The following is a 14,470-nucleotide window of genomic DNA, read 5'->3' as shown; positions in this document are numbered from 1 at the left end:
CGATCCGGCGGCGGCCCATAAGAATATATATTCACTTCCTTTTTGGGTTGTACCTTTCCACTAATATTAAACAACCGCCCATCCTGGGCTGACATAGTCTACAATTTGACCAGTAAGTACTGAATGAAGGACTTCAAACGCATGTTTACGAGGGGCTTTAACATAAAAAACGTCGCCACCCCACTCGTCCGTCCAAATGGAGGAGGGCTTTGCGATCACTCCTTAATAGTGGCAGTCACTGGGGTTGGAATATCGGGCTCGTCGTTCACGTTCGACTCGGTCTTGGCGCTGATATCCGCACTATTACCGACTCCGAACTTCTTGTCCCTTTTTGGCCGTTCTTTTAGGTCTTTTCTTGCGAAGTTTTGGGTCGGTTGGTCTTTACCTTGGGGGGGGTCGACTTGATCTTGGTGCTGATGTCCGCACTATCACCGACTTCAAACTTCTTGTCCCCCTTTTGACTGTTCTTTGCAGGTCCTTTCTTGCGAGGTTTTGGCCTTGATGGTCGGTCGGTCTTTGCCTTGGGGGGGCATGGTGTCGACCCGATCTTGGCGCTGATGTCCGCATTATCACCGACCTCGATTCATAATCGCGTGAAGCACCTCTGGAAGCGATTCAACGATTCTGACGATTCCGAGCACCCAAAATCGTAGTTTGAATCACTGATAGAATCACATCATAATCATCTCATCGCCGACTCTAACTGCCACTAATGCATCAAGGAGCTCTCAGTATTTGGCCATTCCCGCACGTCAGTAAATCACCCGCAAGGAGCAAAACTGCTTAGGCTATGGTGGCCAACCGGGCCAACCGAATAACGAGTAATAACCTGTCGCTCAACACCTTCGAGTCTTGGAGACCAGTACGAAATAACGTTTTAAGGTGGTCGAGATCCCGAGCGACCATAGCCCGTGTATTGCTATCGCTTAATCATGATGTCGCTCCTCCTCATCTGGGATTCTCCTCCCCGCCACGGCAAGCAAGCGCCAGTCACCAAAGACCTGCTCCATCATCTATGGTCGCAATGTTTACCTCACACTCACCCAGAACTCGGTATTATAGAACCCGACCGGTCAAACACGCAGGACGATTCACAAGCTAGCAACTCGTGCTCGAGCGTAGGGTGTCTGGATGTTCCAAGAGGGCGTGTTTAAGAGAACAAAGATAACTTCAGTAAGTACGCATTTTTTAATACAAAGAATGGCTATAATAGATTTTCGTGCTAGAATCGAGGTGGAGTTGTGTTCTAGGTGAAATAAAATGATCCACAATTAGCACAGATAGGCTTTCTGGATTCATCATTTACATGTAGAGTGTGCACCAGGGCACGTAAGTTTATGTTTCGTCTTCGCGTACGTGCGCGTGAATCCTCTTCCACAGCGAGAGCATATAGCCTTAACCTTGCGGAGATGAATGTTGTCCACATGGCGAGTGTGGCTATCTTTCTTGAGAATGCTCGAGCATCCGGGCCATGTGCACTTCACTTTCTTCTGACCTCCGAGCATGATGGGGAGACAAAGATGCGGGTAGCGTTTGGCTGAAGAGCCAGATGTGGGTTGCTTCTCCGTGACATGCCCATTTACGGATGACTGGAAGGGCGGTACGACGTGGCTACCGGAACCGGCGAACATTAGGTCTGGGTGTCGCACATTGTAAACGTTTGAATGAAAGGCTGCGAAGATAACGAACTCTACCTGGAGAAAGTTGTTCGACAGGAGGATCTGTCGTGGCATTGACGATCCCAACAGAATCTTGGGACAGAGGACCGTATTCTTGAGGTGGTGCCGATGACGGCGAAATAGTATCGAGGTCATTGTCTTCGATGGCCTGAATCCCATCACCGAAGATGACCTGCAAGTTCATGATGCTATCAATGTTGAGTTCTGCGGGAAATGGCATGGGCGTAAAGAATTGGTAAAGCAGATTGATGCTTAGCTGCGCAGGTCAGTCCGTCATGCCATAGGTCAAGAGCTCTTTTATCTTGAGGACTAAGGATCATAAATTTGTCTGGTATTCATACAGGTACACGCGAACTCTGTTTCAAAAGATCCCGGCGACTGGATTTCCTACCCTCAGACATCCTTCAATAACGCCTCAACGTTCATAGAACGTTCTGCGGCGAGGTGGCACTCTGACGTTATACCGATGTGACAACTGTATTTATCAAACATTGAAAAAGCATTGGTGGCGCAGCACGGGTACGCATAATGGTCATGGGTGAAGCGGGTATGTGTACCAAATTTGGAATTGTCAACTATACCAACACTTATAACTCTCGGGCGCAGTGTATCTAGGTATGCCACGGGAACCGGCCAGGATTCCAGAAGACTGATGGCTATGGGAAGGGATTGTCGATAGCCGATGACAGAGCTGTTGTGTTTGGATTGGCGAGGCAGGATAGGCACCGAGCGCCGCTTGTCTCTGCCACAGACTCATTTGTCTTGCAAGGCTCATAGCTCCTCTGTGATCTGTTAGCACTCGGAGACTGTATCCTATCATAGTGCGCAGAATTAAAAAACCCGTTCATGTTACTTCGGGGCTTGTTTACGTGAGTGACAAGTGCGTGTGCAAATTCCAAGCGAGGGAAATGAGGACAGGCGAGGACGCAGGTTACTCTTAGAAGGAAGGGTTATACATATTCCCTCTTTTATAAAGAGGAGACTAAGGTTACTCCGACGGCAGGTACGTTGAAACAAACGTCGAGTAGCCCGTTCTGAAATGCGAATGCATGTGATGACAGCCTCTCGGAATAGATGGCATTGACAAGCTCTTCCAGTCGAGTCATCCGATAGTCGAAGGTATGGGGGATATGTACATTGCACAGAATTGGGAGATGCGAAAGGACACAGGGGGTCCAGTAGACTAGAATGTATTGTCCTTCATAGAGTTTACTCTCAAATAGGACAGAAATTGGAACTAAAAAAAAATACACTGTACAGTCTTCGAGGTCGACAATATTTTGATGTATTTTCTTGGTGATATATTAATTAAACGCGTTTAATGCTGGAGGGAGTCGGTGACTGGTTTTACTACTGCCATGCAGCGTGATGAGTCTGAGGGAGAAATGATATTCTGTTGCAAAGACCTTTCGATTAGGCTATATGCATGATGGGCATTTCTTGTTCCAGGTTTGTTTGAGAGACATTTTTGAGTTGCACTTGTGTAAGCACGCTGGCGTACCTGAGTATATTTCCCCCACTCCACTGAGTTACTGGAGAGGGTTTTCGCGGACTGTCAGAAAGCGAACGAATCTCGTGGGAATTTGATGGGGATGGGAAAGCTGAAGCGCTTGATACTTGGTAAACTGACTACAACATTTTAATATTTTAATATTGATGTGCTTTCTGAATGTAAGTATCCATGATCTGCCTATGAGAGGGCGTCCTGCCGTTAAATAATTCAAAAACGACTAACGGTCTTGCCTGTCATATCCGAGATTGTGCCATCTTTTTGCAATCGGTATTGGCCCAAGTTGAAAGTGTGTGATATCCTGCTTTGTCACTTCCCTTTGGCACTCTACCTGATGAACATTTCATTACACAGATACTATCTATAGAGTATGAAAGCTTCGTGACGGAGCGTCTCGGATCCTCACGCGAGCGCATGAAAATGAACAGACGGGAACGGATAATACATACGGCACTTGCTGTCCGTTGAAGTGAGTGGCATCCTGCAGTGTGTATCTACATCATTTCTCTTCGAAAACGATACTTTTAATGATCTGATAGGCTTGAAAAGGCAGGCATCATCGACGATCCTCCCGCATCCACTGCAATGAACGTGTGCGCCGACTGCTTTGCGACATTGTCGAAGTGCGCTTGCAAATGGCCTTGTAGCACATTTGTTTTTAGCCATCAGATCCGGCGCAACCGTGGGTCGCTCATGGCAATATATGTGCACATGAAATGAATGTTGTGTCTACGGCATCTGTGTTGCCTCGAACTCCCGCCGATATCAATGGGCTCCTGAGCCATTGTGTTTGTTGGCCCTTGAAAATTCAAGTCTGACCAGTTAGGTCCTAATTTTCGAGTGCGTACGGATAAATTTGGGTCTTCCTCATGTGGCCGAAGCATCGCAATCGGTTGTATTTCAACATACATATCGAACGAGAAAATGACGCGCTTTATCCTGCAGAGTCCCGACAATGTGATACCTGGCTTGTCTGAGCGCGTACTCGGGAACCATGAGCTTGATGTCAAAAGGGTATTTGAAGAGGAGCCAACTGTACTTCAAGAGCATCTTGCGGAGCTTGTGGTGGACAAAACGACGACGGGTCCGTTGTAACAATGCTTTGAGGGTGGGTGTCTCCGATCCAGAGTGTGACAACATGAGTGGCCGAACATTCATATATAGCTGCTGCTCTCAAACATCTACTTTAGGAGAGTGCCACTACCTCGTTGCCTGACCTTGTGGTCCGACATCGAGGACTTCATCCGGTCATTGAATACAACAATCCTGATCTCATTCCAGGCACATACCCTACTCTTATTTCCGTTTGGAATCAAAGTGTTGAAGTTAATCAAGCTCATTCATATGCCGCTTGTCTGGACAGCCTGAGTCTGCTATTGTTGACTACAGTCCCATTGGAGTCGGTGATTGGCGGCGAGCCGCCACTATGATTTATATACTATCGCTGATGCTGAAAGGTGAGCTTTCAGTATTCTACGTTTCGGTGCACGTGCAGCAGTCTAACCCACTTACAATTTGAGCGACAAGAAGTCGATAGTTTGTTGCTACATTTCTAAAGGATTGTCTACAGTAGTATGACTCAGTATTGCACATCCTGACTGGGAGGGCTCCTAAGGCAAGTGAAATGTATAAATATCATTAACGGTATATATTATTACTATACTATGACACTGTAGAAAATACAACCTTCTCGTCCATCTATTAGAGGGAGAGTCGGATTCAAGCATGACCGGTGACCGGTGGACCCACGACCGCAGCACATGATCGAATCACAAATATTCGCCAACGCTGTCCGTGTAACATAGAATTATCGTTCGCTCGAGAGATGTCCGCATTAAGGCAATTGATGTGAGGTTTGATCAGAACTCGACCCCTTGACAAACATTCACCTCCTGTGCTTCTGGGCCTCTTTCAACCGTCGCAACACCGTGCCTGCAGGATTTCACACGTTCGAAATGCCTCGCAGAGGCATCATCGCGAGATAGCTTGATGCGACATACTGAGCAGCACCATTTCATCTTGAGATGGGTGACGATGACATGTCGGACGACGTTCTCTCTCTTCATTACCTTTCCACAGCCACCCCAGCGGCAAGGGGCCTGCCTTTGACTGTGTGCTGCGTGAGCCATGTGCCACCTCTGTATATGCCTTGCCAATCGTATACGATCACCCATAACGTGCATACCGCATTCCTGCCCGTTGTGCGTCCAGCGACAGGGATAAGTGATAACGAGACCGCCATTAATACCCCTAGTCTCCCTAATGTCTTCTTCATCAAGGACAATCCCGTTGCAGCGCAGAGCTTTTGCGGGCCGGTCGGCATAACTCGACCACGAGGCTCTGCGTCTCTGACGCGGTGATTTGGAAGCAGGTTCATGGCCAACTGACCCCGTACCAGCCGTCTGTGGACCTATTATAGCGGTTTCATCGTGCCGAGAGCCTAAACATTGTGGTGTGCTTTCATGTCGAAGGGCCGATGGCGTTGGCCTCGATCGGAGGGAAGGAGATTGAAACACGGTGGTCGCGGAGCTGCCTACAGCCTCTACTTGAGGATACCACGAGATGCTGTGTGGTGCTTGCGCCGGGGACTGTGGACTTCCTTGTAGCATTGCAGTCCTGTAGTCTTCATGCAAGACTTCTAATGAATGGACGGTCCCAGTATGGACTGGTCCATGCACAGGCCACATGAGAGAGCTGCTAGCTACCACGTGCGGAAGCGGTGGATGAATTGGTTGATATGAATTGTGAGCAGATGTCTCGAGTTCCGGAGGTAGAGTTGCAGAGGCACTAGTCGACCAGGCACCGTCGGTAGTCTGAGAAACAGTGATTGTTGACGCCATATTGCCAGGGGGAGCCACTGGCATGCTATTATCATCGTGCCACAATGCGTCATAATCAATGAATGGGTCGCCCTGAAAATTCTGATAGCTTCTCGCGAGAAAAGGATCATCAGATGGTGTCATCCCAGTTCTGCTGTTTCGTTCATGAGAGGCACATATACAAAGAGGAATACTGCTGCTCACTGTGCAGTAACCGGATTTATGTGCGACGAGGTGGAGCTAAATAGCAGTGATGTCATTGATGAGCTGAAACAGCAAAGAGACCTAGCGCACAACAACGATGGTGGTTCGACACTGAAATTGAGCGAAGGTCTTTGGAGATTCAGAGACGTTGTTTCCCGACCGGGTGAACAATTGAATGGTTCCCAACCGCTGTGACAATGCATGATGAGCAACTCAAGGAGGTAATAAATCGCTAGGCAATGAAGGCGTACTAGGAATCAGAGACAGGTCTTTCTTTGAAAGACATAGGAATAGTAGCGTAGCTTTGGTTTTCAAGCGCTAATAAGTAGTACTCGTGAGTCGTGAGCTAGCATGAACCAAAGCGGTAAAGAAGGAGCGTTTTATACCTGTAAGGATATGATTTCTAGGCCACACTCTGCGATGTGTGAAATGATAAAAAAGCACTATTTGGCCCATTCTGTGTATACTTCACTTTCCTGTACGGAAATGTCAAGCAGGAGGTTCATCCATTATGTTTTCCACTAGTATTACGGCCATCTGACAAACACCCAGGCAGCTGATTCAGTATGAATCGACTTTCAATAAAATGGAGCTGTAGTCAACGCAATCCGACAAGCCAGTGCGTAAGACTGCGAGCGATCGGTCCATAAAGTAAAGTTGTGGTGAATAGCCAAATGTGACTCACAGGAGGTTCATAACGGCCATTTGACATGCCACAGAATATGAAATTCGAGGTCTGCCACGCCGCAATCACGTTAAATCCGAGGAGAAACCCCTCCACGTGGCGACGTGTTCCGGTTCGGCTCATATTAGTCTGATAATGAGCAGCACAGCAAGACGTACTACATGATTTAGGAGGTGGTGATGGCCATTCGTGAGAAGCTCCGAGTTTACAGGAGAATAAGCTATGGAGGAAGTGGCAAAGCGCCCACTGGTATGACACCGTGCGTCTGAATGATAGAAAGCCCAAATGAGATGAAGCGGGAATAAGACTAGTCCTTCGCATAGAGTGTCGAGCTTGCACGTCCTACGTTGTTTGGCAAAAGCTCCTGATTCAAACAGCCGCAATAGTATTAGGATTGTGGCTGCAATATTCTCACGCTGCTACTACTCCAACCACCTTGTGAGTAAACGAGTCCAGGAGTCTGAATCTGTGTAGACAACCCATGGCCTCAGATGAAGCTCGTAGGAGTCGAAGCCGGTCTAGGAGCCAGGGTAGAAATGCTTATGATAGGAGAACTGTGAGGGACAGGGAGTCCCTCATGGCAGACAGAAATGTTTCTGGCCATAGCCGACGTTCAGGAATGGATTCCGAGAGGGACGCGCCTCGTCGGTCACGATCCCCCCTTCGCTCACGTAGGCGCTCAATATCACGGTCTCGCAGTCCCAGACGTAAACGCCAATGGCCAAGGTCTCGGTCGCGTTCCCGTGGCCCCGAGCGCTCGCACTCTAGGGAAAGGCATGAACGTCATAAAGACAGAGAAAAGCTCAGACACAAGCGTTCACGTTCTCGTTCAAGCTCCGTATCAAGTTTATCTGATACTGATTCGGAGCGAAGGCGTCGTAAGAAGAAAGACAAGCACCGCAGTCGTGAGGAGAAGAGGGAAAGAAAGAGAGAAAAGAAAGATAAGAAAGTGAGTAGTCCTAAGAATTATAACCATCAGCGAACCCGTTTCTCGCAGAAGAAAAGGCATGGGACTGCCTCTGGTGCTCAGTGGGGTAAATACGGAATTATCAGTGAAACTGAGTCAGTTCAATTGCAACAGCCGCGGCCATATGGCTAATTTTTGTTCCCTAGCTTCTACAATAAAACCCAAGAATTCCGCACGTGGCTTTTGGAAGAGCGCAAAATTAACCCAGAGGCCATATCCAAGGATCAGGAACGCAAAGAATTCGTTGTTTTTATTGAAGACTATAACACTGGTGCGTGACATTAGATTGCTTTTTGCTCATATCGTTTAGCGCTTGGTAGCAACCCTCCCTCACGAGAAATATTACCATATGGAGGCATACGAACGACGAATGACGTCGTTACGAGCCGGCGAGTTCGTTCCACCGGCAGAAGACTCCTATGATCCTGAGGCTGATTTACGGGCTCACTCTCTACGACACAAGAAAGCGCCTGCCGAGCACGAAAGTTATCTAAGCAAGGAAGAGCTTATGGAGTTGAGGAAAGTCCAGAGTGAGAGAGTTGAGGTGAGTTGTATGCAATATGGACAATGCTAAGATGTCAATATCACCTTCATTAGGTTGGGAAGATGAAACTCTTGGGTATGGAAGTGAAACAAAATTTTGGAGTTCGGATGGATAGAACCATGTTTGATGATTGATTGGTACTAGGTAGAGGCTATCTAAACTCCTCTAAGGTTTCAATACAATGTGTACATCTTTTCTGTATCCTGTAAAAAATCGGACATCCGCGAACAAGAAGTGAGTGTAACAACCTTGTGTGACGGTTGCTTGCACGACATACCGGAATAGCCGGTTTACTTAGCGAATAGTACTTACGTATGCAGAGCAATGCAGTTAAGTAATGCTAGTACCGCAGTGACCACACCTGCGACGCTTTGCAAATCTTTGTTTCTCGTCATGGTCGACATAGTTGTTCTCGGTGCGACAGGTATGGCTACACATGTTATGTTGTTATCCACCAGTAGCTAACTAACGGTCCTCAAGGCTATACTGGCCGCCTCATAGCTCAGTACCTCGCCACCCATCCGCAGGGTTCATCCTTCACGTTTGGTCTTGCTGCACGGTCACAGTCAGCACTCGAGAAAGTTTTTAGAGAACTCAATCTCTCGAAAGACGATGTACCTGCATTCACTGTGGACGTCACGAATCCCAGTGACGTAGATGCTGTGGTACAACAGGCCAGGATTGTAATTAACACCATTGGCCCATACTGGCGGTGGGGAACTTCTGTTGTCCGAGCTTGTGTGCATCATGGGAAACATTACGTGGACTTGACTGGCGAAGTTCACTGGATAAAGGATATTATCTTTGAGTATGTGGGAAGCCTATGCTGATTTTGAGAAGTACCAACTTGACCGCTTCTAGACTCGATTACGCAGCTGTCAAGTCAGGTTCAATTGTGGTCCCTTGCTGCGGGTTGGACTCGGTACCTTCTGATGTTCTTGCATTCGTCGCAAACAAGACATTGAAATCCTTCGGTGGGCCGTCTACCACAATCGACCTCTCCACTTCGGCGTGGAAGCTTGGTGGCGCTTCTATTTCGGGAGGCACTTTCTCCACAATCCTCACTGCATTGGAAGATGTTCCAAAGCACAAACTGCTCGCGGCAAGGCAGGGTTTTGTGTTAAGCCCAGGTTTATCTCGCCGCATTGAAGTATGCGGTGGTGGCTGACTTCAAGTTGTTTATTAGTGAAAGGAACCCATTCTCCTCGACCCCGGATGCTTTATACCTTGCCGTACTCTGATCGACCCGTCTACGGGGCGTGGTATTTCATGGCAATTACCAATTCTCAGGTTGTGCAGCGCACGTGGGGCCTGTATGAACTTGCACGCCGTGTCAACCATCATAATGCGACCGCTGTCGCTCCACTCTCCTACGGTCCGAATTTCAAGTACGAGGAGTTCGTGGTCCTGCCAAGTGCACTCTACGCTATGATGTATTCAATCACATTTGCTGCGATAGCAGCATTACTTGTTCTCTTCCAGCCTGTTAGTCATCTCCTCCCCGTCCTTGTAGCAGAAGAATGACTGCGTGTGGATGACTTTAACAGGCAAGGTGGTTCGCCCGGAGAATAATGCCCGGCCCTGGTGAAGGTCCCTCTGAAAAGTGAGTGCAATCGAATTTATTGATCTTATAACTCATACCATGCCACACGCAGACAACTACAGAGTGGCTCTGTCAAAATCACTAACATCACTACGTCCAGTCCCAACTCCAAAGGAGAAAATATCGTTGTACGAAGTATTTTCCAGGGTCGAGGTGACCCTGGATACTTCTTATCATCCAGTAAGCTCCATTTAAGCTCCTAGTAAACCATTAATTAGTCGTTCATTAAACTTTTCAGTCATGATTTCGGAATGTGCGCTAGCGCTGGCTTTGGATGGTGCAAGCTTGCCTCGGATAAGCATAGGTGGCGGTATCATGACTCCCATGACTGCTTTTGGAGACGTTCTCGTTGAGAGGTTGAGGAGATCAGGACATGTCGACATCGAAAGTGAGTTGTTAGTCGGAACAGAGGCACGTAAGACACGTTGAATATGGACTCTGATCGTTACCTATATGACATCTTACTTACGTTTATTCGACTGACGCTCATTCCGAAGCATAGTTTTACTCTTTGTTGTCGTCTTCGAATTCATATTGATTTATACAAACTACCTTAAGTAAGCCATTGTCCGATTTGATGGCGAGTTGCATAGTTATCCGAAGCCCTGAAGTGACGATTTTCAGTACGAATCGTAGGTAAGCTAGCTCCACCTGGATTGTCGATTTCATGTTGCTCAGTTTACATTCCGGGGATTTGGAGCCGCCTGTTCACCTACAGCTCAAGCTTTCAAACCTGAAGCTTGAAGGCGATTGACCTTCAACTTTACATCTAGTAGTCACGCGTATGCTGCTGAGTATGAAAAACTCTGAATTCGTACTACCCCTCCTTGCTATGAAGGTAATTTGCAACCTTGGTTGAACACAATCACCCAGATCCCAAGATCCCGTAAATGTATACATCAGATTTTACCTAGAGTATAAAAACATTTTGTAGGGATATCAAAACACAAGCTTGGTAGATATTGTCGAGGTATCACAGTGGAAGGATTAAATCAACGACGAGTAAAACAGCGGACAGGGGAGCTGATCCGGGGGAGTTGCGTTCACCGTGACTAGAGGTCTGTTTTCTCACTAGTAGCCGTACCTCTTGCCTCGAGTGTGTTCCTGTATTCGGCTCCAACACCATGAGACCTAGTAATCATCAGTAGTATAGATATCAGATGTTGGTATTTGCAACTGACCCAGGAAAGGTTCCTGAGATTAGGAAAGATGGTGGCGTGCTAATTCCTATGACAGCATTCATGGGTGATGTTCTCATCAACCGTGTGAAACGATGCGAAAGGATTACGATCATACTATCATTGATGTATGTACACGCTTTTAGTCAGGAGTCATGCAAATTTGGCACTTACCTTGGGGTGAACATACGGGTGTTTGGATCAAGTGATCCCCGAATCTTGTTGTGCTAGAGAAAGAGTGACGAGCATCTCCCGCCAAGCACAAATCTCAGCCACACGCCCGCAGGGCGTGACCAGAAATTTAAGCAAAGAGCTTGATTGTTGTCCTCCGAGTCGTAGTCGCGGAAGGAAAAGGTTCGGATAAAGAACTTTGTCGCCCTTGTCTCCCGTAGTCAGACCTCGATAGAAGAAAGACAATTGTTCGTTCTTTTTCAAACTGCGTGCTAATCGGCTGCCGCAGTGGTTGTGTGCCATGAGTCGTTGCAAATGAACCCGTCTGCTTGTGAACATCGAGCCAATATACATTGCCAGGCATGCAATGTAAGGATAAAATCTGTTTAATGGGTTTCAAATTGTAGGCGCATCGCGGTCCTTGCGCTTATCGATGATGTTCAGGTTGCTCTCACGCATCGAGCGTCAAGTTGACTAAGATCTTTCAGCAAAACCAGCATCCATCTGATGCATTTTTCACCTTTTCTTTTTGATCCGCCGTGGGATTTACAAGTGCCATCTGGCCCGCGATTCATGAATGGCAAGCCCGATAAGTTAATGACTCGATTCCACAGACGGATAGACCCAAGCAATGCGCATTATTGAACTTAATATGGATCTATCTGGAAGGTCTCTTGGTCATGCCTCCTGGCGCGTTGCTAAACCAAGCCAGCTGGCATGTCTGTTTCGGTGGCGATTAGTTCGACAACCACGGGGTACGATTACGGACCACACCACCTGGGACCCTTCCAAGGAGCTATACTGTCAGCGATGGCCATCCGATAGCAAGCCATGACCGTCATCACGTACGAAACCTGGGACCCTTCCAAGGGTTCAATCGTTGCTGACTCCGTGTCCCCACCATGCCAGCTGGCGGGGACAGTGGTACATAAAAAACGGACTATGTCTGGTTCCAGTACCCAAAACATCCATTCCCTATGGACCAGCCGATATTCAGCAATAATCGGTCCCAGGACATCGACAGGTGAGCTAATTCGCACCGAAAGTAACCATTAGAGAGGGGTTGAGTATGTTTCAACAGCAATACACCTATGGCAGACGTACTGGATCCGGTGAATGGTGAAGCTGGTGATAACACACCACTTCACTTCAGCGAGGAGGTGCGTGCATTGTAGGGACGAGCAATATCTGCAGCTAAATGTTTCCTGCAGGATTGGGGGCTCCCTATGTTTCTGCAGGACATCGACAGGTGAGCTATTTCGTACCGAAAGTAAGCATCAAAAAGGGGTTGAGTATGTTTCAACAGCAATACATCTATGGCAGACGTACTGAACATGATGAATGGTGAAGCTGGTGATACCACGCCACTTCACTTCAGCGAGGAGGTGCGTACATCGTAGGGACGAGCAATATCTGCAGCTAAATGTTTCCTGCAGGATTTGGGGCTCGCCATGTTTCTCTATGAAAAGTTCATCCACCACAAAGAGCCTCTAGAAGAGTTGTCAGAAGCTGACCTTCTGCAAGCGTCGGAGGAATATTTGGCAGTTCATCCGTCAAATGAGGCCGGCTCGTGTACTGAGGACCACCCTGAACCCTCCCAAGACGGTCCTACTGAAGTTGGCGTCCCAGGTAATACGTGGCAATGTGGCTGGATGGATGAGACCACAAATCGGAGGTGCCCTGAACTCGTACCAGCAGGTCTGCAACCGATGCTCTCACATCTAAACACGGTGCACAATGTTTGTGGGTCAGAGAGAATCTCAATGGAGTGCAAGTGGGCTGTACCCTGCTCAGGCTACGAATTCCCGTGCGGGAACATATCCCAGCGTCGCAATATTCCCCGCCATATAGCGAAGCATCTGGGTTTGCGTTATGGGTGCAAACTATGCGGCAAAGACTTTGCCCGCTCAGATCTTTTAAAGTATCATGAACGTAAGGATCACTAGGTCCAAGACACTAGTGCATCAGATGCTAAATTGCACAGCTGGCCCGGGTGAGCATTTCGGATATCATGTAAAGCAGTCGAACTTACTCATCGCTGGCCAGGTTTTATCATGAATCGACGTTTCTCCTACACACATGTAATCAATGAAGCCATTACTCATATATACCAACGTACCGTTTTTCGTCGCTTGAATTTAATGGCCTAAGCTACTTATGATTCCAACACGTGTTTAGAAGTCGACTTCACCACCCCCAATAGTTCAATAGACGCGAGAGCGCCGAGCTCGAGATGATCTACAATGATGACTTGAACCTGAGCAGTGAAAATAGAAGATACAAGTCCCTGGACACCATCGCTAGTGGAAAACGGTTTCTTGACCACACAAGGTCACACGACCCAACAGCATCTGAAGAGGCCGAATTCGAAGTTCAGCGGCTGAAGGCCTATTAAGCTTTTATGAATGAAGACGGCTAGGATCGTATAACTGAGCCACAAGATGTAGGTCTGTAAAGGTTGCAGCTGCCCAGTAAACAGGCCAGAGTCAGAACGTACGCATGTACACCTGGCAGCATTGGTTGAGTTTGCCATCCACTGAACACTCCGATCATCGCCCACTTTGCGATGAAGTTTCGTGATTTGTGGAAGATCCTTTGAACAGTGAACGTCACGGTGACGTGGCGGGTCACATGCCTTCAAATCATTGCCATGCATACCGCAGTAACCATACTAACTGTAGTGCTAGGTATGCACGCCTTGCACACGCCTTTCAAATTAGTTGGGCGCTACTGCTGACCACTCGGAGACCATTTTTTTGTCGCCCACAGTCTGGAGATCTGAAAAACATGAAACCTGGATGGAAGTCGATGGCATCGTGGTCCGTGGTGTGTAGGTCATGAAGAAGAAAAATTGCCAAATCTCATTAACGTAAGCCTAGAAATGTCGTCCGAGTCGACGCAACGCCACAACGGCCATAAATTCAATAACTGGAGCTGACTTAATCCGAAGATTTATGACAAGGAACCAGCTGTTGGCAGCCATTCAAGTTGTACGCACGACTTGAATTCGCTGCTGGTCACCCATCTTGAGCTTGAACGTTCTGAACACCACCATCATCTCGCGGTGCGGCGATGACACATTGAGCGTGTGTGCATAGCATGTTCTTGTA

The 14,470-nt window shown here is 47.7% G+C and overlaps 7 protein-coding genes across 7 annotated transcripts; 5 read left to right on the top strand and 2 right to left on the bottom strand.

Annotated features, from left to right (window-relative positions):
- Positions 1 to 103: 103 nt before the first annotated feature.
- DFJ58DRAFT_792871 (uncharacterized protein) lies at positions 104 to 561 on the top strand. Its single transcript, XM_041390377.1, has 2 exons — positions 104 to 395; positions 475 to 561. Exons 1-2 carry the CDS (start codon positions 124 to 126, stop codon positions 500 to 502), a joined length of 300 nt encoding a protein of 99 aa, XP_041243016.1. The 5' UTR covers positions 104 to 123; the 3' UTR covers positions 503 to 561.
- A 737-nt stretch (positions 562 to 1,298) lies between these two features.
- Positions 1,299 to 1,899, bottom strand: DFJ58DRAFT_728999 (uncharacterized protein; the record flags this gene model as incomplete). Its single annotated transcript, XM_041385675.1, has 2 exons — positions 1,299 to 1,636; positions 1,695 to 1,899. 2 exons carry the CDS (start codon positions 1,897 to 1,899, stop codon positions 1,299 to 1,301), a joined length of 543 nt encoding a protein of 180 aa, XP_041243015.1.
- A 1,958-nt stretch (positions 1,900 to 3,857) lies between these two features.
- DFJ58DRAFT_661660 (uncharacterized protein) lies at positions 3,858 to 4,007 on the top strand (the record flags this gene model as incomplete). The annotated part of the gene is made up of 1 exon (XM_041382234.1): positions 3,858 to 4,007. A coding segment is annotated over one exon (150 nt), but the record flags the coding sequence as incomplete, so codon positions are not given.
- A 1,137-nt stretch (positions 4,008 to 5,144) lies between these two features.
- On the bottom strand, positions 5,145 to 5,408 carry DFJ58DRAFT_626908 (uncharacterized protein; the record flags this gene model as incomplete). The annotated part of the gene is made up of 1 exon (XM_041381126.1): positions 5,145 to 5,408. A coding segment is annotated over one exon (264 nt), but the record flags the coding sequence as incomplete, so codon positions are not given.
- A 1,843-nt stretch (positions 5,409 to 7,251) lies between these two features.
- DFJ58DRAFT_684988 (uncharacterized protein) lies at positions 7,252 to 8,653 on the top strand. Its single transcript, XM_041383290.1, has 5 exons — positions 7,252 to 7,846; positions 7,895 to 7,959; positions 8,011 to 8,135; positions 8,185 to 8,408; positions 8,462 to 8,653. The coding sequence occupies exons 1-5, from the start codon at positions 7,379 to 7,381 to the stop codon at positions 8,540 to 8,542; spliced, it is 963 nt and encodes a 320-aa protein (XP_041243012.1). The 5' UTR covers positions 7,252 to 7,378; the 3' UTR covers positions 8,543 to 8,653.
- Positions 8,654 to 8,801: 148 nt separating this feature from the next.
- On the top strand, positions 8,802 to 10,559 carry DFJ58DRAFT_684983 (Saccharopine dehydrogenase-domain-containing protein; the record flags this gene model as incomplete). The annotated part of the gene is made up of 7 exons (XM_041383289.1): positions 8,802 to 8,832; positions 8,889 to 9,216; positions 9,270 to 9,538; positions 9,595 to 9,893; positions 9,956 to 10,011; positions 10,064 to 10,191; positions 10,250 to 10,559. 7 exons carry the CDS (start codon positions 8,802 to 8,804, stop codon positions 10,438 to 10,440), a joined length of 1,302 nt encoding a protein of 433 aa, XP_041243011.1. The 3' UTR covers positions 10,441 to 10,559.
- A 2,235-nt stretch (positions 10,560 to 12,794) lies between these two features.
- Positions 12,795 to 13,501, top strand: DFJ58DRAFT_792848 (uncharacterized protein). Its single transcript, XM_041390376.1, has one exon. It carries the CDS (start codon positions 12,812 to 12,814, stop codon positions 13,304 to 13,306), a length of 495 nt encoding a protein of 164 aa, XP_041243010.1. The 5' UTR covers positions 12,795 to 12,811; the 3' UTR covers positions 13,307 to 13,501.
- The last annotated feature ends 969 nt before the right edge of the window (positions 13,502 to 14,470 follow it).

The sequence above is a fragment of the Suillus subalutaceus genome, assembly GCF_016647625.1.
Source record: "Suillus subalutaceus strain FC151 chromosome Unknown DFJ58scaffold_66, whole genome shotgun sequence".
Lineage (NCBI taxonomy): Eukaryota > Fungi > Basidiomycota > Agaricomycetes > Boletales > Suillaceae > Suillus > Suillus subalutaceus.
Note: the sequence above shows the minus strand (reverse complement) of the source record. Positions and strands in the feature narration are given on the sequence as shown.